Source organism: Protomyctophum parallelum (genome assembly GCF_964188405.1).
Source record: "Protomyctophum parallelum genome assembly, chromosome: 15".
In the NCBI taxonomy this organism is placed as follows: Eukaryota; Metazoa; Chordata; class Actinopteri; order Myctophiformes; family Myctophidae; genus Protomyctophum; species Protomyctophum parallelum.
Window position 1 is genome coordinate 21,517,359 of NC_139710.1, and position 26,284 is coordinate 21,543,642.

The window sequence follows — 26,284 nt, forward strand, 5'->3', positions numbered from 1 at the left end:
CTTTAAATAACCGTTATATGGTCTGCCCTCACATTAGTGTGAATGGTTAGAATGACATCAACATTAAAAATAAAAATAAATCGGGACTGTATGCATTCACTTTGGGACGGTTCAAATTGTCTTTTGGGACGGTTTCCGGGATGTTGGTGAAAAACTTTAGTCTGGAGCCCTGCCAGGTATAGCGCATCGCAGTCCCCCCCCCCTCTCAGAACGACGAGTGGCCCAGGAAATGATTCTCCATTCATTTTCTCCATAGGCTTTTCAAAAAGTATTTATATAAAGACGGTTATGCCGCGGACAAAGCCAACTCAGATCGTAACAAATCAGGACAACAAACACAATAATTTGGGCCGATCAAATAATTATAAAGAAGAAAATAAAGGCAGGCGCCAACACTATTTGTTTTGTTTTTCTTCTTATAAATGATTTGATCGGCCCAAAACATTGTGTTCATTGTCAAGATTTGTCACGATCCGAGTTGGCTTTGTCCGTGGCATAACCGTCTTTAAATAAATACTTTTTGAAAAGCCTATGGAGAAAATGAATGGAGAATAATTTCCTGGGCCACTCATCGTTCTGAAAGGGGGAGGGACTGCGACGCTCTATATGGCCGGGCCTTAATTTTCGGGCCTGTTGAGAACTCTAGTTTTCGCCGGCTGCTGGGCGTGGCTGCACTATACCTTTGCGGCTGACTCTGACTCTGACTGCTGACTCTGACTGCTGACTCTGACTGCTGACTCTGACTCTGACTCTGACTCTGACTCTGACTGCTGACTCTGACTGCTGACTCTGACTGCTGACTCTGACTCTGACTCTGACTGCTGACTCTGACTGCTGACTCTGACTGCTGACTCTGACTGCTGACTCTGACTCTGACTCTGCAAAATAGGACTGTTTTCATGTGTGCTACTACAGCCCTATTCTTGTGCTTTGCTTCTAGTATATGCCTTGTTGTGGTAGGGCCATATATACTGTATATCGTATATGTGCCTATTTCCAGGCTCCATCAAGCCAACTATCCTCTATATATGGTGTTGGGTCCTTATTTTGACCTCGTTTCTTTCACAATTCATGCAAATTATGCAAATTAAAATGGTGGCATGATTGCACCATGGTAACAGGTGAATTTCTAAACATCACAAACATAGACTTAGGGCTGTATTTTGCGTGTCTTACGAACCAGGTCTTATTACTTAACTTAAGACCTGGAGGCGTGATCAATGCCATTTGGCTATTCTGAGTGTCCAAAGAGCATTGACCACGCTCCAGGTCTTTCTTTTTTTTTTGTCATCAAAGTTTTTTAATGATTTTAAATAAAGCATACAAAATCCACATGACTTACACAAAAGAAAAAGACAAGAAAAAACAAACAAAAAACAAAACACACCTAGCAGTAAAAAAAAGAAAACCCCTGGACAACACCCCTCCACACTGTTGTTGACACTCGTGGTTATATCATATGTAATGTACAAATACAAAATGTTACAACAATCCTTTGATATACAAATAAAAGTAGTCCCATATCTCATGGAACTTCCCTTTGACGTTATTCCTCCTGGCAATTGAGTATTCAGTCATAAGTTGGGTCCAGTCTGTGATCTCTGGCGTAGCAGAGCTCTTCCAGTTTCTCAGTATCAACCTAGCTGCAGTACTAAGGCCTGCAGTCACCAATGCATGTTGTGCCTTGGTGACCCCCTGTGGCAGCACCGTGCGATCTCCCAAGAGACATAACCTTGGGCATTCTGGTATAGTATTAGCCCCATCCAGTCTCCAAGTTTCCCCAGTACCTCTTTCCAGAAAGGCACAACCACAGGACATTCCCAAAAGGCATGTAAAAATGTACCATCTTCCCCTTTACATTTCCAACACCGTTTGTCTTCCACCAAGCCCATCCTAAACAGTTTCACAGGGGTATAGTAGAATCTATGTATAATTTTGTAATGTGTAAATTTGCTTTTAATATCCCTAGTGGCACGCCTCCAGGTCTTAAGTTAGGTAATAAGACCTGTTACTTAAGACACGCAAAATACAGCCCTTAGACTCTTAGAATAGATCACCTTTCTAAGTTAAGTTAAGTAAAGTAAAGTTATAATCATTTCTTGTTTTCGGAAATAATTAGCTAATTATGCTAATGTATTACTATTATAGACTTAGATGTTTATATACACATATAACATACTTTTATATGTCATAGCATTTGTGTGTGTGTGTGTGTGACTGTGTGTGTGTGTGTGTGTGTGTGTGTGTGTGTGTGTGTAATTATAAGTGTGAATCAAACTTAATTGTAACATATACCATACTTATATATAATGGGAGTTAATGGGGACACAATGATTGTTCCAACTCTTTTGAAAATGCTATCATGTCTTATACGGACCCTTATATGGACCCAACAAACAAAATGGTAGCAAAGAGATTTTGCCACCAAAAATGTCCCTCACTTCTGGTCTGGCCCACGACTATATCTCCGATGCGGTCCCCTGCACTTGCGCTGGTACGCCGGCACGGCACATTTGGCATTCGAGCGACATATAGCCTACCCGTTGGTTGGTAGACTTGACTATAGCTGCAGCACTGCAAATGCCTCTCGGTCCATGTCATGGAAGTTAACTATTCCAGGAGGGGAGGGAACCGGCATGCGCTAATGCAAAACACTGTTTAAATGGCTTAAGCATCTAAATTGCAACATTGTTTTTAATTGCGCGATTTTAATTGCTTGCACACTTGGAAATATCCTACAAATTTCATATGACATGCCTTTACAAAATATATTTTTCCACATGTATTATTAGTTTAATCCATTTTAGGAGTGAAAACATATGTTTAGATGCCTGTGACAGCATGTCAGCAGTTCAGACAATGCTGCTCCACTTGTGTACGACAGAAAAACAGCTGAGGACAATTAAAGCCTACGACAGCTCCCGACCTAACGTGATTTTTGTCCTGGCTCACGTTCAAATTCAAGGTTTTGTGGAAATGATAAATGCCGTATGAGAACAGATGGACAGATGGACTCCCCAGCACCCCTAGTCTGGGGGGAACAGATCTACCTTTTCTCCCTGACCCTCCCTCCCCCAAGCATGCATTCATTCATTGTTGTCTCCACCAGGCCGAAGGCATGGGGAGAGAGTATGTTTTGCACTCCGTCCGTGTGTTCGTCCGTCCGTCCGTCTGTTACCAGCTAATCTCCGGCACCGTTAACCCGGTCAATGCCAAGTTTTGCACACACACTTTGAAAAACACATTTTTGGATATTACTCCTCCAGATTCTGTCCAAAAATCCCGCAAATCGTTACACACTATCTCTATGGTCATGTGTTCAAGACGGAACTTTCCGATATTTCATATTCCATCCGAATTGGCTAACATTGGCTTTCAAAGTTTGCAGGATTGGCCAATCCTGCAAACTTTGAAAGCCAATGTTAGCCAAAAACCATTTGGAACAAAAACCCTCAAATCATGAACGCAGCAACCAATTGCCATCCAAGGCGTAAGAAGAAATGGCACCCTTTTCACATTGGCATATTATAGCGCCACCAGGAGGCCACAACCTGACCTTACCTGGTGGAGACCTGTACCCTGAGGGGCACTTTATCTAGTTCTTTCTGTTTTCATACCTTTGTTTTCCTTTACTTTCCTACATTTTTAAATCCATCTCTTTAGTAATTTTTTTAATTAACATGCCACCAACATCTCCCTCGCTACAATTCAGAACACTGCCTTGCAGAACCTTGGTTGCAACACAAAGCATTATTTTGACTGAATGTTAAAGCTGGAGATGGAGACGCTGCGTTCATGATTTGAGGCTTTTTGTTAAAAACAGGCCAATCCTGCAAACTTTGAAAGCCAAGGTTAGCCAATTAGGATGGAATCTGAAATATCCGTCTTGAACACATGACTATAGAGATAGTGTGTAATGATTTGCGGGATTTTTGGACAGAATCTGGAGGATCAAAACATTTGTTTTTCAAAAGTCGGCCTCCTGGTGGCGCTATAACGGGCTGTTCTGGGGCAGAGGTTCATCGTTGGCATCCAGGGAGTGATGCCTTCGGCCTGGTGGAGACAATAAGGATTGCAGCAGTTTGTGCATGTCTTGTCTGTGCTGTTATTGTTATTAAAATCACATCTGTGTGAACCGAGTGGTGCAACTCCCCTCTCTCCCCCCTCCTCTCTCTCTCTCTCTCTCTCTCTCTCTCTCTCTCTCTCTCTCTCTCTCTCTCTCATTAGCAGGCAGCAGGTACAGCATACCCCTCTCTCTGTTTCTGGCGCCCCCTACTGGTATTAATAAGTCACATACTCGTGTTGTTCCAATTTCACGCATGCACACACCACTCGTGCTCATGACAACAGGATGCAGGTACACGGACATTGCTGGTTGTAGGAGTGGTTGCACCACTCAAAAATCCATGAACATTTCTGCTCGAGTACCATTCTTTTCATGCTGGTTCTGGAAAATGTGGGACAGAGGTTCATCGTTGGCATCCAGGGAGTGTGTGTGCAAAATTTGGCATCGACCGGGTTCAAGGTCAATGCCTGACAGCACAGCAACGACTTTCTTAGATCATACCCTGGTTTTTCCAAGCTCCACAATACAATGGTGGGCGGACAGGCCAGTGATAACAGGTGCAGATAGTACTACCATGACAACCAGAAAACATTCTCCTACTGTACTGTATGTCTCACCTTTCCACCAGACTAATGATTAATGAGACACTTTTAGTATTCTGACTATTCTCTGTGACTCATACAGGAGGCTCTTTCAGTCTGTTCCTGATGATGTGCCGTCTGTTTCAGGTCAATGAGATCTACCATGACGAGTCGTTGGGCGTCCACATGAACGTCGTCCTGGTGAGGATGATCATGCTCGGCTATGCCAAGGTGAGTTCCACTGCTCCATCTCATATAGAGCGTCGCAGTCCCTCCCCTTTCATGTCCACGACAGGCCCAGGAAATAATTCCCCATGCATTTTCCCCGTAGACGTTTCAAAAAGTATTTATTTAAAGACCTGTGAGCCTCGAACAAAGCCAACTCGGATCGTGACAAATCGTGACAACAAACACAATATTTTGGGCCGAACAAATAATTAGAAAGAAGGAAAAAAAGCGCAGGGTACAACACTTTTTTGTTGTTTTTCTTCTGATTGTTGTTTGTTTTGTTGTTTTTCTTCTTTCTTTCAGCCCTCGAGCACTCAGTTTTCTGCCCCCTCAATGTCGTAACTCTGTCTTACTCTATGTCTCTGGGCTATTTTTGAAATATTTAGAAGATTTGTGAAAAAAAAAATTATTCACAAATAATATACACAAGAAACACAGCATTACCTTCTTTCTGACCCTGACTTCTGTTCACAAACATTCAAAGTCAAGGGAATTATTATACCAGAGGGGCAATTTGGACAGCTATACAGTAGCAGTAAATATAATCATCAACAATAAGTGGTGTGTTGTGCGCTGTTTTCACTGAATGTTCAACCCCTGAATTTAACATGATCCAAAATGTATATAATAATCAATTTTTAATATGTTATTTGGATGACCCTAAGGATCATAAAAAACCAATTTTCTTTTGGTCACGCCACTTTTTAGCTTAGATTGACTGGTCTATTAGGATGCTTGTTATAATGGAATACTGTAGGTGTCTACAAATCCCCAATCCCTTCTATACATAGAGAATGGAAACCTTTACCCAGACAACAAATGAAGGAGAAGGTTAGAGCAGACTCCAATAATGCCAAAGAAATGTTAAGTCGACTCCTGAAACACACTGGGTTGGTATAATTGCAGCCTTGTTACAGCTGCAAAGAGCAGCATGAAAAGAATGGTACTCGAGCAGAAATGTTCATGGATTTTGAATAACAATAACAGCACAGACAAGGCACACTTTAGATCCCATGCGCGGACAGAAGAAGCTGTGTTTTACGTTTACGTTTTTTACGGCAAGAAATATGTCACATATTGCTTTACACAGCACAATCAAGTTGTAACGTAGTCTATGAAGGGAATAGGCTATTATTTAATTGTTTTTAGGATGGTTTGCACTGCAATGACAATGATCTGAAATATGAATGAAAATCTAACGTCTGCCCGTTGCGGAGAGCGCACCAATCCATTTTGGTAGCCAAGACCACTGACATTTAACTAAGGCATATCTCGCTCATTTCTGGAGCGTTTATTTATTTTTTATTTTTTTCTATCTCACAATCTAACAATATCATCACATTTACTCACAGGCATGGACAGCCCTGCATTCATGCGTATCTCTTATTCCCATTACGAGAGAGAGAGAGATTGCCCATAGATATCATATACTGTATACAGTATATAGGCCAGGGTATATACTATATAAGAAAGGCCTTTATATGTGATGTCTAATGTTGCCCAAGCATCTAAAAACGTCAGAGCTAACGTATTAATACTAGTCAATGATGAATTGCAGTCTGATTATATCATAGTAAAAACGATTCAACGAGAATGCATTTGAATAAGAAAAGCGTATTGGACAATAAGTAGCTGCTTGTCAGAAAAAAAATATATAAGGATCTGGATCAACCTTGGATGAAAGTGTGCTGAGACTCTGCACACAGAGAGAGAGAGAGAGAGAGAGAGAGAGAGAACATGAAGGAAATATAGGCCTATCATGTACATTGCATTTGCACAGTATATAATATCATTATCACAGGGATGCGTGGGTCCTCATTCCGCTCGAACATACCTTGAAATATCAATTCAATGGAGCGCTTTATTTGGCATGAGAAAATGTTCACTTTAATATCAACTTAGCTGAGAGAGAGTGAGAGATACATACGCACTGTTGTAAGTGCTGTTTGCCAGCTTTCAAACCGTTCAATGACAAACCCACTGATGCACCCATTCTATGGGTGTAGGTTTACGCAGGCATGAAGAATTTCAATGTCCACAAGTTGCATTCATTTTGCTTTGCTTTTACTGGAAATAAAGTGCATAATACAAGCATTTACTCATTCTTCTGTGCTACTGGTAAAAAACATGTCTCCACATAGGTGCATGAATTCCCCCCCCACACCTGCCCAAAACAATAAACCAATTAGCCAATTATCTACAGAATATTCACTAAACTAATAAGGCTAAATAATAACAGAAATAATAATAAAAACCAGCTAAATGGCTTCTACACACACCAAATTCTAATAAATCATGTATGTTAATTTTAGGGTGATAAAATGCCTATTTATTGAATGTGTACCCTAGCACTCTCTCGCTCTGACCTACCCCACCCCTGCAATGATAGAGTAGGCTAGGCAACGTGCATCATTGAAAAGTATAGGGGATTTAATTATGTATTAATGCTTTTGTCTCACGTCAATTGTAACATCATCCGAATGACAGATGCTATAAGAATACATAGAGCATCTGTCATTCGGATGATGTTACGTACAATCGAGGTTATGGTAGGCTACAGTAGGCTACAGGTTCAACAAAGTTTGGCTCAGACTGGAATCGACCCCGTTCTAGCCTCGGTACCCAGGCTTTCATTTTCGTCGGCACAAAAACAGCCTGGGGGGGGGAACGCATTGGCCGCTCTGGTCTAGAAGTGGGAGTCAACCCTTACGGGTGGGCGTCGCTCCAAATGATGTGACGTAGTGCTGCACTAGAGGAGGGGGAGAGGAGGGGGCTCACGGACAGATCGGTGAGATCCAATCAGGGCGTGCGCAAATCTCTGCCGCGCCCCGCCCCTCTAGACCAGAAACCTAACACGTTAGCTCAGGCTAATCCCGTTCTGGCTGGTACAGCCAATGCATGTACGTGGTTTTCTGTGATTGGCCAAGCATTTATTTTGTAGTGTCGGGACCTCGACAATTGGGCGATATCCTTGGCGCAATCAGTAGAGCACTTGCCTTTCGACGGCCAGGTCATGGGTTTGAGGCCGGGCACGCCAACTCAGCGTATGAGCAGCACGGCTTGACTTTGTGCGGAAAGTACTGGGAGCTGATATAAGGTGTTGCGCTCCACCTCAGCATTCCATCTCTCAGAGGTCTAGCGCATTGAAACGGGGATAGACTCCCGCACCCTGGCTGATACCAACTATAAGCCTCTCTGACTTACTTACTTACTTACTTAATTTAACTCTGACCTATAATAGATTTTCCAGGGTAGTCTTTGTTAATACACAGTAAAATCATCTGTGTTCGTAGGCCTAATGCTGCTTGTAACCAGGGACGAAGAGTCTGTGGCGGCCGGGGGGCCAGGGCCCCCATGAGGATTTTCGGGGAATTCCTAAACACCTCTTGGACCTCTCCCCCGGCTGTCCAAGAGGTGTTAAAATTGTTGGGTGCGCACCCAACCGCACTGAAGACAGTCAAGACACTGTCCAACACCGCCCTCCCCTGGCTAAACCAAGCAGCAGCAGTGGTTGTGGCTGTGAGTGCAGGGGGGGGAGGCGGCACGGGCCCCCATGAGGATTATGAAAACTATTCGTCCCTGCTTGTAACTCTGACCCGTAAAGGGTCCATATTGTTCCTCTTTTTACACTCTCAGGAATGTAACTATTATTCTGTTGCATTGCTAAAGGCTGCTGTTGGGACGGGAGTTGCATGCATCTAAAACGTGTCTTCTCTTGCCTTCCTCTTTACACCTCGCAAGTCCATCAGCCTCATCGAGCGAGGCAACCCGTCACGGAGCCTGGAGAACGTGTGCCGCTGGGCATTTGTGCAGCAGAAGGCCGACCCCGAACACTCGGAGCACCACGACCACGCCATCTTTCTCACCCGCCAGGGGTTCGGTCCCACTGGCATGCAGGGTAAGATGATGATTGGAGTTCTTCATTAGGAATAACCCCTATTGTAGCGTCTCGTTTTCGAGGGTGTCCTAGTAAGACACAGATACATATTTTAAAAAAAGAGAAAAATATATATATGACAAAACCAGTAAACAAACAAACAATATACAAAGAACAAACAAAATAACAGAACACAAGTAAAGAGTATTACACTCCTAGCAAGCATATAGAGCATTAATAATTGATCATTCATTATGCTTGTATTATGTATTTAAATGACGGTCGGTTTCACCCGTGACATTTATCAAAGCTTACGCTTGGATCGGCTGTTAAGGAACAATTGATAAATGCCACGTTGACATACGCCAAAACCCACGCTGGAATTTAAGGCAGAATTCACACTCCATTGATAAATGAGGGCCCTATAGTCCTTGCATGGATCCTGCCAATAACTGAGAGTGCCATCGACTCACTAGTAATACTCTGATCGAATGTGCAGCCTAGTTAGTTAGTTAGTTAGTCCACGTGTAGAAATTTGTCTTCGGTCTCAACAACAGTAAAAAACAGCAACAACACTTACACAATTATTTTCTCATGGCAAAAAAAGTGCAGGACAACAGTGGCATTTGGGATGAAGGATTGTTTTTTTTAAATGTTATGGTTAGCTTTTGGTACTTTGTACCGTCTACCAGAGGGAAGAAGTTTGAACTAGATAAGTAACTGAAGTTTTCTCCTGGAGATTATAACTCTGTTGTTACATCCAACTGAAAAGTTGGATACCTCTCGATACAGATTTACCCAAATGCAGGGATAACTTGTTATCAGTTGTACAATCAAAAATACATTTCCTTGGATTCTTTGGATCATTATAACTTGATTTTCACTTTTTGAAACTCGTCCTACATATTTTTCTCAGTTTGACGGGTTTCTTTCCTTATAGGAAATAGGAATTTTCTTTTAAATTCTTGTTCCACATCAAAAAGAGAGATCGAGGCACAATCTAATACAGGACATAAATGTATTGATCTGGCCAGATTTACTCTTATATGAGTTCCAATCTGTCTCCATTGGCTATGACAAGGTCCACTTGACAATTTCATAATGTCCTGGAATAATTGATTTTGAACCAGCAGTTGCTTGCTCCATGCCACTTAATAGCAGCCCAGAGCTTAATCTCACATTGATGGCACTCAAGTGTGATGGGAACAGCTTGGAGCCTTAAGAGCCACAGCAGCCAAATCGAAACAATAAACACATTGTGACATGTACACAATCTGTGTGTATGTCCAGAAGAAAGAACCTGTGTTCCAATGGATCCAGTAGAGATAATATTTAGCTAATATTTTGTATTGGTTAAATCTCTATTAAACGCACAGACCCACTTTCACTTTCACTTCAATAGCAAACATATCAGATCTACAAGCTTGCGACACATTGTAAGCTTGTAGATCGGTTATCTTTCCTACTTTTCTGTGACATTGCAATATGACCATGTAGGGCGCTCAATTGCTTTGCATCAGGGCCTGCAGGTATTGGCATATATACCACAAGGATGGACTCACACATGTCTGAGCGTCTCAGCTAGCTTACTGTATGTTCTCTTACTGTACGTTCCAGCTCAGGGCTCAGGCAGCTGTTTTAGAACCCCCCCCCCCCCTATAAGTATAGCAGATCTGCAAGCCCACACCGCAGAACAGTGCAACACGATGTGAGCCTTGTACATTAGTTGTTTTGGTTTGCTACGCATCACCTGTGCGGAAGTAACAGGAGTGTTGCTGGGGACATCTCCCCCTCCGCATGAAACGGAATATGTCCGGGGCGGGGCCACCCCTTCTGTCAAGTAATTGTAGTGGAGTAAAAAAGTACAATACAAATGTAAAACTACCTAAAATCTCTATTTAAGAACACTACATGAGTAAATGTACTTTGTTACTTTCCACCACTGAACATTTACCCAAAAAGATGGAGGAAGACAAATGGATTGAGCCGTCTCGTATTGGCATCCACGTCACAATCAAGCCATTTATATAGTGCAGGCTTGTTGTGTAATATGGTCTTGTTACAGGTGTGTGTATGTGTGTGGGTGAGGCCTGATTTACACCGGAAATAGCCAATCTGCAAGCTCATGACCCGTCGTGCTGCGATGCATTGTGTGAGCTTGTAGATTGGATGTTTTTGGTGGCACTGGTGTGCTGTGACAAAGTATAAATCACCCTTAGAATGACATATAACCCCCTCTGCCACATAAAAGCCCAGCCAAATCTACAGTACATGGAGGCAAAAACAAATAACAAAACACCTGCATCCTTGTCGATGGGCTGCTTAGTGTCTTCCGAGAGACTGTCAACAAACATAATTCCCTCATCAAGTTTTCGTTAGGTCTTCGAGCCACAAAAAAGTCATCAGGATATAATGTGCTCCGCGGCTCCCTGTAGAAACGTATTAATCAAAAGCAGAATGAACTTCAGTGCAGTCTGTGGGGAAATCATCCAACAATCACTTATTCCACAGGGTTTTCCTCCACTTCATTGCTAGATTTTGATCACATCTGATAAATGAATGTCAAAAGCACCACAGGGACATGAAGCGTCCCTGTGTTGGCTGCATGACATGGTTTGAAATGAAATAATTTTTAATAACTGCCAGACGAACCGTTTTCACCGTTGATGGAATTCTATTTATTATTATTTATTTGCTATGCTTCATTGATGTTGACCGATTTGAGAAACATTCAGGATTTGAGGTCCACACACACACACACACACACACACACACACACACACATGCACGCACGCACACTTGGAGAGAGAAGAATAGGCACTGGCAGTTGTCACGAATAATGATTACCGTACTCAAATCGTCAGTAATAAAACGTTGTGTCCATCAACACCAGTGCTGTTGTAAGCAGAAGCAATGTGTGAGCAGGCGTGCGCAGGGTGACTGACTGTCAGAGCGGAGCGGTGATTATTATAACTGATAATTATTTTTTATCCTACGATTTTGTAGCCCCTTTTTTTCACCTGGTGCCTTAGCTGTAATCTTGGGTGCTACTCTCCCTTTGCAAACCTGTGGAGAGCCCTGAACTGAGCTCATGCTTCCTTCAATGCATAAGGAGTGACTCATTTGTGTGCGTGCGTGCTTGCGTTCGCGCGTGCTCGTGTGTGTGTGTGTGTGTGTGTGTTGTGTTTATGTGCGCGTGTATGTATATGCATGCAGTGTGTTGGGAAGGTGAACTGTGTGGGTGTATGGCTCCTGGCTTGCATTAATACAGTATCTATTCTCGGGTCAAATATGTTCCAAATTTGTGAAACTCCATTACTCAGACTGTGTCAGTGGAATTTAACTTCAGAATTGGTTTGCGAGAGGTCATACTAGAGAAGCATATGTGTGAGTTAAAGGCTAAAGGTTAAAGGAATAGCCTCAGGTTTGCAAAAGTACAATAATAGAGAATACGCTTTCTCCAGCACACCAAGGGTTCCTTGAGAGGGATTCTAGCAGTGTTGAGGGCATTACTTTATATTTTGAATGTATTACTTATTACCTTAATTTTAAAGTAATATGTTGTATTACATATTACTGTCTGAGCAAGAGTAATACATTAATATTACTATTACATATTACATATTGCTTTTTTTATGCTCAAATTGAACAATTAAATATGATTATTATAAATTATATATTGCGTAGACCAGCGGTCCCAAAACTTTATTGGCTGTGCAGTGTGCACCCCCTGTCACCTCCTGACCTAGCTGACACACCCCCCAGCGCTAAGTCTCGTTGTATTTATCCGAAAATTATAACATTTTTCTATATGAAATAGGCAAATAATCACAGAATGTCACTGCACTGAGAGACATGCAGCTGCTGTATACTCCCGCACGTGCTCTATACATCTTACAACAGTGGTTTACCGGATTTTGTGCTAAATAATAACGCCATAAAACCGACCATTACCCTTTCCATGTCAGAAGGCGTCTAGAAGGCGTCCGTGCACCACAAGGGGTTAGGGGTGCACGCACCACAGTTTGGAAACCCCTGGAGTAGACCTACCCCATCCTACTCAGCTGTGGACTGCAGATAACACCGGAGTAAACCCATTTTAGGCCTGACCTCAACATTTAAAAAATATCTTCTAAATCATCCAGTTTTCTGAAATAAATATTTTCAGGATTTTTCAAAAATAGCAGACCTACAAGCTTGTGAGCTTGTAGATCTGCTATTTTCCAATAGCTAAATTATAACATAATGTTTAAAACACCAAAAGGGGTTCACGCCCCAAAATGGAGTTAATGTATTCCTTGAATTCATGGAAGCCAATAAATAATCTGATGACAAATTCTAGAAAATTTAAGTAATTATTTAACTTCTGCAGTTGTCCCATAATGTCACAAGACAGAGCCACAGGCAACGAGATACGAGACAGACAGTGAGAGAGACAGACGGAAAGTAATGATTTTCATAATATATTTGTTAAGTAATGTATTATATTATATTCCGCGTTGCGGTAATATATTACGTACGTAATATATTGCGTCGCGTAATGCACATTAGGGAGTCCAAATTTCTTATATAGCCTATCAACAAATCAACCCAAAATATTGTTATAGATTTTTTTTATAATATACTAAATCGATTAGTTTGATTAACCACAGTTTGTATTATACCTGTATTATACTTTGCTGTTCAAAAGGTGGTGTACCGAAACAATCGTTCGTTAATCGTAAGTGGTATCACCCATGGAAAAGACGCTGTGTGCTGAAGGCAGTGGTATCACCCATTGAAAAGAAGCACGCATTTTTTTTTACCCCACACTGTAACGCCAGGAAATAGAACAGTGGCCTACCAGAACATCAGTGTGCTCTGGCGCACGTCTAATGCCACCAGTATTTAATACGCTTAAGTCATATCACCCTGTCCTAATTCAACTCAATTCAACACATTTCCACCATTGCTATGTCGACTAATCCCTTTCTCCTCTCCTTCCTGCTGCCAGGTTATGCTCCAGTAACAGGCATGTGCCACCCAGTGCGGAGTTGCACCCTCAACCATGAAGATGGCTTCTCCTCAGCATTTGTTGTCGCCCACGAGACTGGACATGTGTAGGTTCCTGTGTGTGTGTGTGTGTGTGTGTGTGTGTGTGTGTGTGTGTGTGTGTGTGTGTGTGTGTGTGTGTGTGTGTGTGTGTGTGTGTGTGTGTGTGTGTGTGTGTGTGTGTGTGTGTGTGTGTGTGTGTGTGTGTGTGTGTGTGTGTGTGCGTGCGTGCGTGTGTGTGTGTGCACGTGTGCACGTGTGTGCGTGTGCATATGCGCGTGTGTGTGTGCCAGTAATAATATTCTTGATGTGCAATACCATGTGCTTAGTGGACAAAATGCCTGGGGATTTTATTATGTGATTGTAACACCAGGGACCGTTTTAAGAAGACACGCCTTGAGCATTTGATAACCAGTACAGTACAGTACAGTATGTTCCACTGTTCCAGTTAATCTGCAAATCCTTTTATCCATAGGGATCCGTCCACAGTTTGAGCTACGGTAATGTCGAAGTAGTGGCCTAGTCACCCATAGGCCCCAATGCCATAGAGATTTCTCCTCTCATCCACTTGCATTGAGTTGCTCACCCAGCGCATGAGGCGTTCTTCCGGGTTGGAAACAGTGCTTTCTGGGATTGCTTATGGGCCATACGTGAATGCGCTGGGCCGTTGATATCATTGCGACACATTCACGTATGAAACATAGAGTTCAAGTATGGAGCATGGCACGTGAACACAATGCATAGTGCCAGGCCTATAGTGCAATACCACTTTCGGCCACTGTGCCTGATTACAATTTAGGCATTTAGCAGACGCTCTTAATCCAGAGCGACTTACATTTAAGCAAGAACAAAAGCATGGGAATACATCACATAAAAGCATTTATCAATATCATGAAACATGCGTAAGCTAAGAAAGTAACAGTGGAATATCTATATAATGAAACTATACATACACTATACAATAAACTATACATATTTACTACTATGCTATACACATGGCGTGCTATGACTATATACAATACAATTATAGTGCTGTCTACATAACATGCTATAAGTCTGTGTCAAATGCTATCTAAGCCAACAGAAATGCTATCTAAGGGGTTAGGGTAAGTGCTATGGGCCATGATGGAGTCTGAAAAGGTGGGTTTTCAGGCTACGGCTGATGATAGAGGACCCTAAATGTGTAAAGACTGTACAGCAGGTGTCCTCGGAAATGACATCTGACTGCAAGGATCCTTCTGAGGGAAGCTTCCCAAAGGAATGACGCCGACTTCTGAAGTTCTGGATAATTGGTTTTGAGCATCTGCAGGTTCATTCATCAGCCCACGGCGGCTGTCGTTCAGAATGAAGTGCTCCACGGATCACAGGTCTCAAGATTCAAGATTCAAGAATTTATTTGCCATGTCAACAAGTTGATAGGAATTTGTCTTGGTTCATACTCAACATATACAGACAACCATATATTCACAAACAAGAAGGACAATACAATACAAAAACCAGCAGCATAGGAAATTACATTCAGTTTTTTAAAGTGCTATATGCATATTGCTACAAGTTCAGATGTCTAATGGCTACAGGGTGCTCTCTCTGAAGCGAGATGTTGAGCTCTTGATACTTCTATATCTCCTGCCTGATGGGAGGAGATTTAAGAGGTGATGTGCAGGATGGGAGTTGTCTGCAATGATTGTGTTTGCCTTCCTAATTATTCTGGTGGAATAGAGTGAGGAATGTGTAGGGAGGCTAGGTCAGGTTGGTTATTGTGGGCCAGCAATGTTCCATCGGGATGGAATTTGAAACATATTTTAGGACGGATCCGTCTTGATCACTTGACTATGTATAGAGATAATGTGTACCGATTTGCTTGATATTTGGACAGCATTTGTGAGAGTAATAGCAGTGAGACGCCTGCGTGCACGGCACACGCACCCGCCTAGGTGACAGCAGACTGCTGGGTGAACGCTGGCGCTTTGGCATGGGGGGTCAGATCAACATAATATGGAATGGATTCTGTACTTGCCATGTATGGAGCGTGTCTTTAGTGTACAGGGTTTGATGTGATCAGATCAACATATGGAATGTCAGAACAGGTCAGCTCCATATATGGATATCTATCTAAGGGTAGCAGCGGGGCAGTGTCTTGAGTGTACAGGGTTTGATGAGGGCCCAGTTAGGGCCGGGCCTTAATTTTCGGGCCTGTTGAGAACTCTAGTTTTCACGGGCTGCCGAGCGCGGACTGCACTAATAACTTTGGGGCAGGCCCGTCTAGGGTTTAAATGGACAGGGATCAGTCAAAACGGAGACATCGAAGATGGATGGGTAGGATCAACATATGGAATGTCAGAACAGGTCAGCTCCATACTTACTTTTCGATGTGCACAGTATATAATTTTATCTGAGGATCTAAACAGCAGCAGGTATCGTTTCTGGCTCCGAAGTCTTGCGATACTTGGCACGTTCAGAAAGGTACTTTGTGCTCTTTGCTCTCATTGACTCTCATCGAGTGTCCATGAAAGTGTCATGGTGCAGCCCAGTCACATGACCACCTCTCTTCCTTCTCAAAGCTTCCTTTATGTAGTCCAGGAAATAAGTGAGCCCTGTGTCCATGACATCATGGAGCCCATGGACACTTTGAAATACTGAAATATCAAAAAAACACATATTACCCACATACAAACCCCAGGAAAGTGTTTCTTGTCTCCCAAACATCATTAAAATAAGATCTAGTTGCAAAAGCGGTGAAGTGGCCCTTTAAGCCTTTTCTTTGTAAAAATATCAATGTTGGGCGTCCGAGGTTCAGCTGCCTGTTGATCCTGCATATAACAGTTTATATAACAGCAAAAGGTCAACCTTTCGATTTCAGAATGATATGAAAAACCTTCTGTGAAAAGAAAGCGTCTGGGTGCTCGAGCTTGACTGTGGTTCCCCAAGCTTTCTAACTTTCACCGTGCCCTTGATTAGATCACCAAAATCCCTGGTAAAGGCCGGTGGCCCGTTACTTCTCTTGTTGTGAAAACCGTTGAGTTGATAATAAAAGGGGAGACCTTGCAACTAGGTGCAACTCAGACAAAATTGGATCCACTCCAATTTAGTTAAAGAGGGCAGGGGTGTTGCACCCTAATTTAAGGTTATAATATATATAAATATATCTTTCCCCACTGATTTCGAGCAGCCTATTCTTGGCTGTGTTTTGTTGTTGTTGCTAGATAGCATGTAGGACGGTGGTAGGGGCTGGCCGGGGCAGTGAGTGTAGAATTTCTATTTTATTTTAAAAAGCAGTGCATTTGGGTTTGAAATCAATTTGTCACAGGGTTCGGCTGGTGACACACACACGCACATACAGTACGTATACACAGAGATTTTGCGCATTTACAGTAGGATCATAGGACGACATACCTCCTACTTCAGTGGCTCTGGTTATAATGGAAACATTACCAAGCAGTTAGATTTTTAGTTAGAGTTAGATTTTCTTCACATTTTATTTTGACACGATGATTCCTTTTGTTTCTGCCTCTGGGGAACAGATTGGGCATGGAGCATGATGGACAGGGGAACCGCTGTGGCGACGAGACGGCTATGGGAAGTGTCATGGCCCCCCTGGTCCAAGCTGCCTTCCATCGCTACCACTGGTCAATGTGCAGCGGGCAGGAGCTCAAGAGATACATCAAGTGAGTCTGCTCCGTCCCTTCACATTTCGACCTGTCACAGTTTCACGATTATTTGCGATAATCGCGATTATATTTTTTCGTCAGAATTTCCATTCATCTGTATACAGTAAATTCATCTGTCGAAGACGTTCATACCGGTAAATAATTGTGGCTCTACAAGCTGCTTTGTCAAGTCGACAGATGGGTGGAAATGACAATGCGTTTCTTCCATGAGAATATTCTGAAGATATACACAGAAAATTCAGGCATATTTATACACATATATCTGGGAGAAACTCCCATAGCGTCCTCGGGTCAGACGTCACAGTCCGGTGGTCAGTTGTTGGTTGCGAATGCAGTGAGCACTAACTATGAGACCCTGCAGATCATGTCTGTCTGTCTGTCTGTCTGTGTGTCTGTCTGTCCCGCTGTGACACCACCCGCCCGCCACCAGAGGGCGCAGCTGTAGCACACACACACACACACACACACACACACACACACACACACACACACACACACACACAGGGCGCAGCTGTAGCACACACACACACACACACACACACACACACACACAAACAACCACACACACACAAGCTGCGTTCGCTTCCCGCGTTTGCGCGTCTTACTTGTGGTTACACACGTGTCTATAGCCTATCTGTCTTTTCTCTCAAAGCTCCTATGATTGCCTGCTAGACGACCCGTTCAAGCATGACTGGCCTCAACTCCCTGAACTTCCTGGCATCAACTACTCCATGGACGAACAGTGTCGATTTGACTTTGGAGTGGGCTATAAGATCTGCACCTCGGTGAGTATTGCTGCCGGCCTCAACGAAACCAAACATAGTGTTGGCTCTGTGTTCCAAGGAAAGGCTGACAGTTACAGTGTCAGTAATAGGAGCAGTGCAAAATAAGCAAATGTGGGATTTCTTGAGGCTTAACCCATTCATTGCTGGAGTTTGCAGTCTGCAGCCACTGCCAGTGGTTTTTTACTAAGATTTCAAGACCCACAGAATATTTTGTTCTAAGACTATAATGTAAACACCAAATATCTCAAAAATAGCTGGGAGAGAATTCATGAAAATCTCAAAGTTTTAGATGGTGTGTGTTACGTATGGCCATAATGTTTTCAAAAACCATCGCAAACTTTGTTATGCTAAATAACATACTAAAACAATTATGGAAATCTAACTTCTGGAAAGGCATATCATTTTGAAAGAAAGTTTCTACTTTCATCAGAAAGATGTTCTATAGTATTGGCAGATGGATGTTTTCACTAAAATGCTGTCTGGGAACAGAAAGCAGAGATTTTTTTTGTTGTGAAATCTTATAATAGGATTTGATACGTGATCAATTTGCCTGGATCATGTTTTTTCTGGTTGTGCTCTGATTCACTCACAGAATCTGGCAACCCCGGAACCTCTGTATCTGAGACCACAAAACACGCACAGCATTTTTTCGCTAGCTTTGCTTTGGAGTTGATCTATTGGTATAGGAATTGAGAGTTGAGATTGGGAATATGGTATCTAGTTCACACCACACCAGTAGTCAGCCCTGAAACATGACGAGCAGACTAGAAGTCCACTCTACAGTGGAGTATTTACCCCCTCATCAGCACCACATTGAGCCGAGGAAGAGTCCAATATCCACTTGTACTGTACTCTCAGACAAGATCATTGTTTATTTTTGAGTGGTGACTGGTGCAACCACTCCAAGGAACAGCAATGTCCGTGTTCACCTATGTGTTCACCTATGTGCCTATGTGTTGGTTAATGAGCACCAGTATGACTATTAGTACCAGTAGGGGCGCTGTTGTGCCAGAAACAGAGAGAGTGACAGTGCTGCACTGTTGCCTGCTAATGAGAGAGAGAGAGAGAGAGAGAGAGAGAGAGAGAGAGAGAGGAGGGGGGAGGGGAGTTGCACCACTCAGTTCAGTTCAGTGTGATTTTTATTTTTCAAATGTCAATGCCAAAATGCAGGACTCACAAAGGTATGCCGATGCAAAGGGGACAAGCTTTCTCAGCGCAGCATTACACTACCCTTGGTGGTGTAATGAACTGATTCATTGTGAGGGGCGGGTCCAGTGAAATTTCAATATCTCATCCAGTGAAAGCGCCTCCTGCTCAGACAGTGACAGGTTTAACAAAAAGATTGAGGATCTAATTATCTGAAATTGTTATGTGATTACAGATGATGGGCTTCAAATATATATATTTTTAAATGTTCTGTTCCTCCAAAAGTGCAAATTTTCCCTGCTTGATGACCAGCTTTTGATGACCAGCTTTTGGTTTTATCTGTGAAGCCAAACAATTGTGTGTTTTCTTTTTTGGACGGCATTCTACACACACACACACACACACACACACACACACACACACACACACATTGATTTCAGAGCTAATTGTGTTTCGCCCCTCATGAGTTTTAAGGTCTAGGAATAGAACAACAATAGTTGTCACCGTCATAGACCAAAATGGTAATGAATTCCGCCCTCAATAATTACTAGGCTTGAGCCAAAGAAATCCTTCTATCTCTCTTGATCTTAGTATATCATTAGTGTAAAAACAACAAGACAAGTGAGTGATTAAATTACAGTACATGGATATTCTGTGCATAAGTAAAAGTGTGAAAGAAAGAATGTAACAAAAGCTTCTGTCATCTTCTAAAGCTCCTCTGACAGCCCCTTTTGTGGTACATTTAGTCACTTTATACAGTCAATACATGGTATACTCTGTAATATAGCAGACCTACAAGCTGGCGCGCGCTATGAGCTTGTAGATCTGCTAAATTACAACATCATACTATAATTAACCGAATGTCTGTCTGTCAGAAACAAACACTCCTCATTGCCTGCACCAATCACTCCCACTTTTCACAGAGGCATTGACCATAATATGGAGGTCTAACGGAGCCCTTTTTTCGATTTGACACATTAATTATTAATAATGAATTTATTAGTGAATTGGGCGCAGTACCCCCCGCGGCCACCACCAATATCTCACAACGGGTAAGGGCTAGTAATGTTTAAAACACCAAAAGGGGTTCCCGCCAAGAATGGGTTATACACCTCACAAGTTTTTTTTGCATTTATTTATTTTATAAATGAAACAAACAAGAAAGAAATGCATGGCCAAATGAATAGGACATTTCCACAAAGGTATTGATCAATACATAATATATGAAAAAAAAAGCAAAAATTCAATAATGTAATAAAATAAATATCCCCCAACGACTCACAGCAATACACAATGCATATGTCTATTATTTCTGTTATATAGAGAACAGGCCCAGAAGTGTGTCTTTTAAATGATTTGTAATGGGTTTGAATTCTAACCCTCTAGTAAAACAATTCTTAGTTGGCCGAGGTTGGCTCTGTGCTTGGTCCTCTCTTTTTGTCTTCTACACCACAAGCATCTTTGTCGAAAAAAAGCTGATCTACACTTACGTTCTGAGGGTTCAAATGGTTAGTCCTTTTTACCATTCTAGATACAGTAGATGTTCATTATTCTGGTTAGTGTACTCCAGATGTTCATGTTTCTGGTTAGTGTATTCCAGTCAGTGGTTCTCAAGCATTTTCATAAATCTGTATGCTTTTGGCCGTGGTCCCCCATCTGGACCCATAAGAGACGATTTGTGTCGTAAATAATAATAATAATAAAACTTTATTTGTATAGCACCTTTCATGACATGAAATGCAGCTCAAAGTGCTTTACAGAACAATGGAGAATAAAAGAAAAGCAAGGCAACGACATTAAAAAACAAGCAGTACAGTGAATAAATAGCAGATCTACAAGCTTTGTAGCTATACTTAGATTTGTCTATACCACCTTTCAAAGTCTGCAGGCCCTGGGTTGGCCATCCTGCCTGGTGGAGACTTGTGCTCCGAGGAACACACTTTGATGTTGTTGTTTTTTATAGTTGTTTATTTATCTTTTTGTCCTTGTTCAGGGCTCTGACAGCCTCAGGGAAAACCCACTTCCTGAGCCTTGTTCTCTGGGCTTTGAAACACCTCAGACACTTCCATTAAATGAAATAGAATCATTTATTGATCCCTGGAGGGTAATTCAGATGTTATATAGGTAGCAGTGACAGCAGTAAGGTTGAAAACAAAGGAGAGCTACAGGGAAGAACACAATGTTTTTTTTGTGACCAACCTTTTTTTTTCTTTTTTAAGAACTCCGGGACAAACAAACGAAACGAAAGACATTACAGGAGAGGGAAACAACAGTGACGTATACGTATAACACAATACATTTCTTTTCTTTTCAAATTAAAGAGGAAGGAATAACACAAATTTGATCAAATTAAAAAAAGATAACGTTCTAACACTAGATATACACAATGGATCTCTGAATTATATATATATATATACAGTATCTAACTCTAAATCCAATAAATCTGTAATAAAGTCCGTCTGTCGGTACGTATCTCGAGAACTGTACGACCGCCCGACCGACTACAAACGCGGCGCACATGTCGCTGGCGACCCAAGGGAGTTGAGAATCCCGGCGTGGAGTTGGTCATATAGGTTGTCCAGAACAGCCGATCCAGCCGATACACCATATGCTCCATAGGCCTACACCATAGATCAACATGCACTGATGATGTCTGACAAAACATAAAACAAATGCACATACTGTAGCCTACTGTACAGAATATGGAGATAAACATGCATGAAAGGAAAAAAAAACACACTGTCATGGCAGAATAGAGAAAAGATTTCTCCCACAGTCGACCTGTCATTGCCTGTCACAGCCATAACTAATCTACGACCCTTCAAACTAAACTGCCAAGAGCAGAACATCATCTTGGTCTATAGGAAACAATCAAATGCAGTTCAGGAAGGCAACTCTTTGTTTGAAATTAAATATTTATTGAGCATGAATATCCATGAGCATATAATGCATACCTGGTATACATTTTGGTATCAGGACTCTGTCACAGTGTGTATTCACAACTTTGTAGGCGTGAAGAAAAGCACGTACTGTAGATATTATAGCAAGACTGACTGGACCCCAACGGTGGATGCTGTGGGGACGTGGGAGCACAAAGAATACTTTATAGTGCAAAGCCGTGAAAGCACAAAGCCGAAGCTGCACAGCGGAACAGCATTTAGCAGAGCAATTAACATGAGAATGAGCAGTAAGCACTAAGCAGGGAGGTTTGAACAGCCCACTCCAATCAGATGAAGCGTGCATGTAACGTAACACAAATCTCCTCTTCTGGGGGGTCCCTGGCACAAAACATTGTTGTCAGATGTTTTTATGTGTTGGCACCTCATGGCGCAAGACGAAGTTGAATTTGACATGGGTGTGTTTTGGGCTTTACATTATCAGATTTTTTGGCTGCCATCACTTTTAACACAATTCTGCGTTGCGTCTGGCCGGTGCCAGAGAAATCTGCAAAAAAAAAAAAAAATGTAGAAGAAGAGCCCTCTGACCAACCAGGAAGTGTAGCCCTCCACAGCTGTAATGTAGTGTTGCTCTCAAGCCCCCAGTAAGGCTATCCTTACGTTGAAGCTGCCACTACCTACTGGCGAAAAGAGGAACTGCAGCACTTTCATGGAGGTGGACGGACGTTCATGACGTCTTGTCATGTATGACGTTTGAGGTCCGTGCTTTGAGGTCCGGGCTTAACTTCCACTCACTCGAGCCATTGAGTTATAATTGTACTTCTGGCAGTCTTCCGGGTGCTTCAAAACGCCACTGAGAAACTTTCACTGAAATGAATAGCTTGGGGGCGGGGCTAATGCTCCGGTTCGGTCGCTATCCTTTTATTACTCTATCGTTGCTCTAGGCATGTTTTATAAGCTCCTAAAGATTCCAGTTCGTCTCATTTGGAGCAGAAAAAGGTCCAATAAGCATGTGCACGGCCTCGTGCATGACAGAGTTGGATTTTGTCTGAACATGTTTTTCTTTCTTTTTCCTAATTAATTAACATGAATTAAAAACGAGTTTTCTCGTTTTGGCACAGGAGGGTTGTGCTGCTAAAAACGAGTTTCCTGTCTTTTAATGGGTCTAATTGGGTTAACCCATTTAGGACGCATCTGTGTTATTAGCTTGGGTTCCAGCCTGATTCGCTGCGTTCCGCGGATCTGAAAATGTCAGACAGAGGCTGCTTGACTCACTGCGTGACGCATTTCATAACGTCACCTGTTACGTAGACACGTTGTTGCCGATACGTCATCAGCCAGCGCCACTCTGTCCATGCTTCTCACTGTTGACAAAAATAGCGCCGTTCAAGAATTGCGAGTAAAATCCTACTGTAAAGAGTTAACATTACCTACACTGTCAGATTCAGTAGTACAAAAAAATGGCTGTGTGGGGTGAGTTTAGTGAATGATAAGGGGACGTTGCAGGACAACAGCAGTAGCTGCGCAGTGCGCATTGATACAACGTCAAACTGGTGTTTTTCCTCAGACCAATCAGAAGCCTCTGCTCAATTTCAGCCTGCATACGTCCCGCCTACCTGGAGAACAGGAGACTCTCCTGACTGATTAGCGCAGTGACATTTTCAGATCTGCGGAACGCAGCGAATCAGGCTGGAACCCAGGCTACATCTGTGTCACCTTAGCTTTTAACCACTTTAACCATTATTTTTAACTTTAGCTGATGAAAAATGCCACGCTATGAGCTTGTATATATTATATTTTCTTTTTATTGTGAAAATGTGTGCAAATCTTTGAATATATATCTTTCACAGCGAACATTTTTAACTCAAATATTTAGCTCGCCACCGAGTGGCGCGCTACGAGCTTGTAGGTCTGCTATTTTTGAAAAATCGAAGAACGACTGACATAGAAACATAGCTTTTTCCGAAAACTGTAGAAGACATTTTTTTAATCTGATCTCAGGTCAAAATAGGTTAATGGCCTTAGTCATCTCTTCTTTGATGGTGAACAGGGGTATCTCCTGTTCCATTTACGCCATCATCCACGCCATATCATAAAAAAACAAAACAAAAAGAAAAGCAAGCTAAAAGGAAAGCAAACCAAGGCAGCCACAGTATTGCACATGCCCTTTTTCCTATCCTAGGTCTGTCCAATCAATGGGGCATTGGGCCTTTAGAAGGATCAGAGAAATTTCTGCGGGAAAATAATCTAATAATGGGGCCCACACCAACTGAAAGCAAGCATCGTTGCCTCATATGACAGTGGTCCTCAACAGGCGGACACCTCTCTGCGGACCCTTATTGGCTGGTAATCCAGTCTGGCAGCGTGCCGCGGGTTCGACTCCCCGATCCTGATGGCCTTTAATGCACGTCACTCCCCCTGTCCAGATTTATGGCTTGCTACGATTTCTTTGCTAATTGATAACATATCATCAACTACCCCCTCCGGAAGGGACGCAGCTATCACAGGGATTCACAGTATTTACTCAAACTTGAACTAAGCTCTTCTAGTTTAGGTTAGTAAGGGTATGGTTTAGTGGTGATTGGTTAGGTATTGGTTAGTTGGTTTTTGGTTAGGTAAAAAACCTGCATCAATGGAGACAGAATATACAAATACATTCGTCAATTTACAGACTGGTTTACAACACATGGATAACGCATTATTCATTGCTTATTAATAGCATGTATGCATAATTACCATTGGTCGATGTGAAGCTGTTATTGGTTCATCGTGCAGTGTGATACACGAGGCCTGGTTCTTTGGTGGTTGCATAGAATCTGGGCTCTTGAACCGCGCAAGGCCTTTTTAAAACCTTCCGTTCGGAAGGACCGCCCTGAAGGCAGGTCTACATGAGTTCAACATTCAATTGGTTGCTGCAGCACTATGGCACCAGCTCTCCCTGTGATTGGCTGTTTGCATCAGTCCCAGGAAGTGCTGGGCTGTGTTCGAATTCATTCCCTATGCCCCATATAGTGCACTCATTTGGGGTTCCGCCATTTTGTTATAGTGTCCGAATATGTAGTGAGCATTTTTGCACCCTAATCTAGTGGACTGAAGTATCCCACAATGCACCGGGAATTGTAGGGACCATCCGATGGTCACTACAAAAACACAGCGAAGCAAATCTGCCCCATAATGCATTGCTCAAGCTCGCTCTTCAGCGCACATGCACGCGTTTGCGCACGTGCACTGCTTCTGCATGCATGCGCTCATTGCGCTCCAACTCAGAAGAAACCAGCGAAAGAAATCAACACAAATGTACTTATTAAACGTTCGTTTTCCCCTCTCTTTTCTTCCCTGGCGGATCTCGAAGCTACAGATCTCGAGACAAAATTAATGATCTGTGCATTTATTTGCAATTGTTTTATTTTATTTATAATAAAACAATTAATTTGTGTCCGAACATATGTTTTATTAATATTTATTCATTCCTGCCATGAAAAAAAATATGTTATCTATAACATTAGGCGGTGGCCTATAGATAGTAATTTATTGGACTGCTGTTTTTGTTAACACCAAACGTCCGTATTGTGAGCAGAGCTTGTAGATCGGCTACTTTTGCCGTATCCCCCCCCAAGATTAGCGGGGGTTCATGTGGTTAATCATGCTGCTGATACAAACTGTCCTTGCAGGGAGGTGACAGCCTGCAGTCACTTATTTGATACAGTCTGTTCCTAGCGAAAATTCAGCAGCAGCGTTTTGACTGTTTTCTTGTAGTTAGTTGATTCTTCATAACCAAATGAGTGAAACGGCCGGGATGATTTGTTTATTTTTCAAACTGTTCTTTATGAGGCGATCTTAAAAAAACCCTATGATTACAATGCAAATAAAAAGTACATGACCCCGCGGACCTATAGCGCCCTCTACCGATATTGACGTCAGAGTCGGTGCTCCCCATACAGGGAGTATTGTCCGAAATCATCACTATAGAGTCCACTAGAGTCTGGATCCCCGTATGGGGAGTAG

General features: G+C 42.4%; 1 protein-coding gene across 1 annotated transcript in view; it reads left to right on the forward strand.

Annotated features, from left to right (window-relative positions):
- The window catches only part of adamts3 (ADAM metallopeptidase with thrombospondin type 1 motif, 3), a 160,906-nt gene that overhangs the window by 90,111 nt on the left and 44,511 nt on the right, over positions 1 to 26,284 (forward strand). The window contains exons 6-10 of the mRNA XM_083784652.1: positions 4,795 to 4,878; positions 8,617 to 8,773; positions 13,746 to 13,851; positions 17,305 to 17,448; positions 18,104 to 18,236. Of these exons, the coding sequence (XP_083640778.1) occupies positions 4,795 to 4,878; positions 8,617 to 8,773; positions 13,746 to 13,851; positions 17,305 to 17,448; positions 18,104 to 18,236 (624 nt within the window). The remainder of the gene's footprint in view (positions 1 to 4,794; positions 4,879 to 8,616; positions 8,774 to 13,745; positions 13,852 to 17,304; positions 17,449 to 18,103; positions 18,237 to 26,284) is intronic.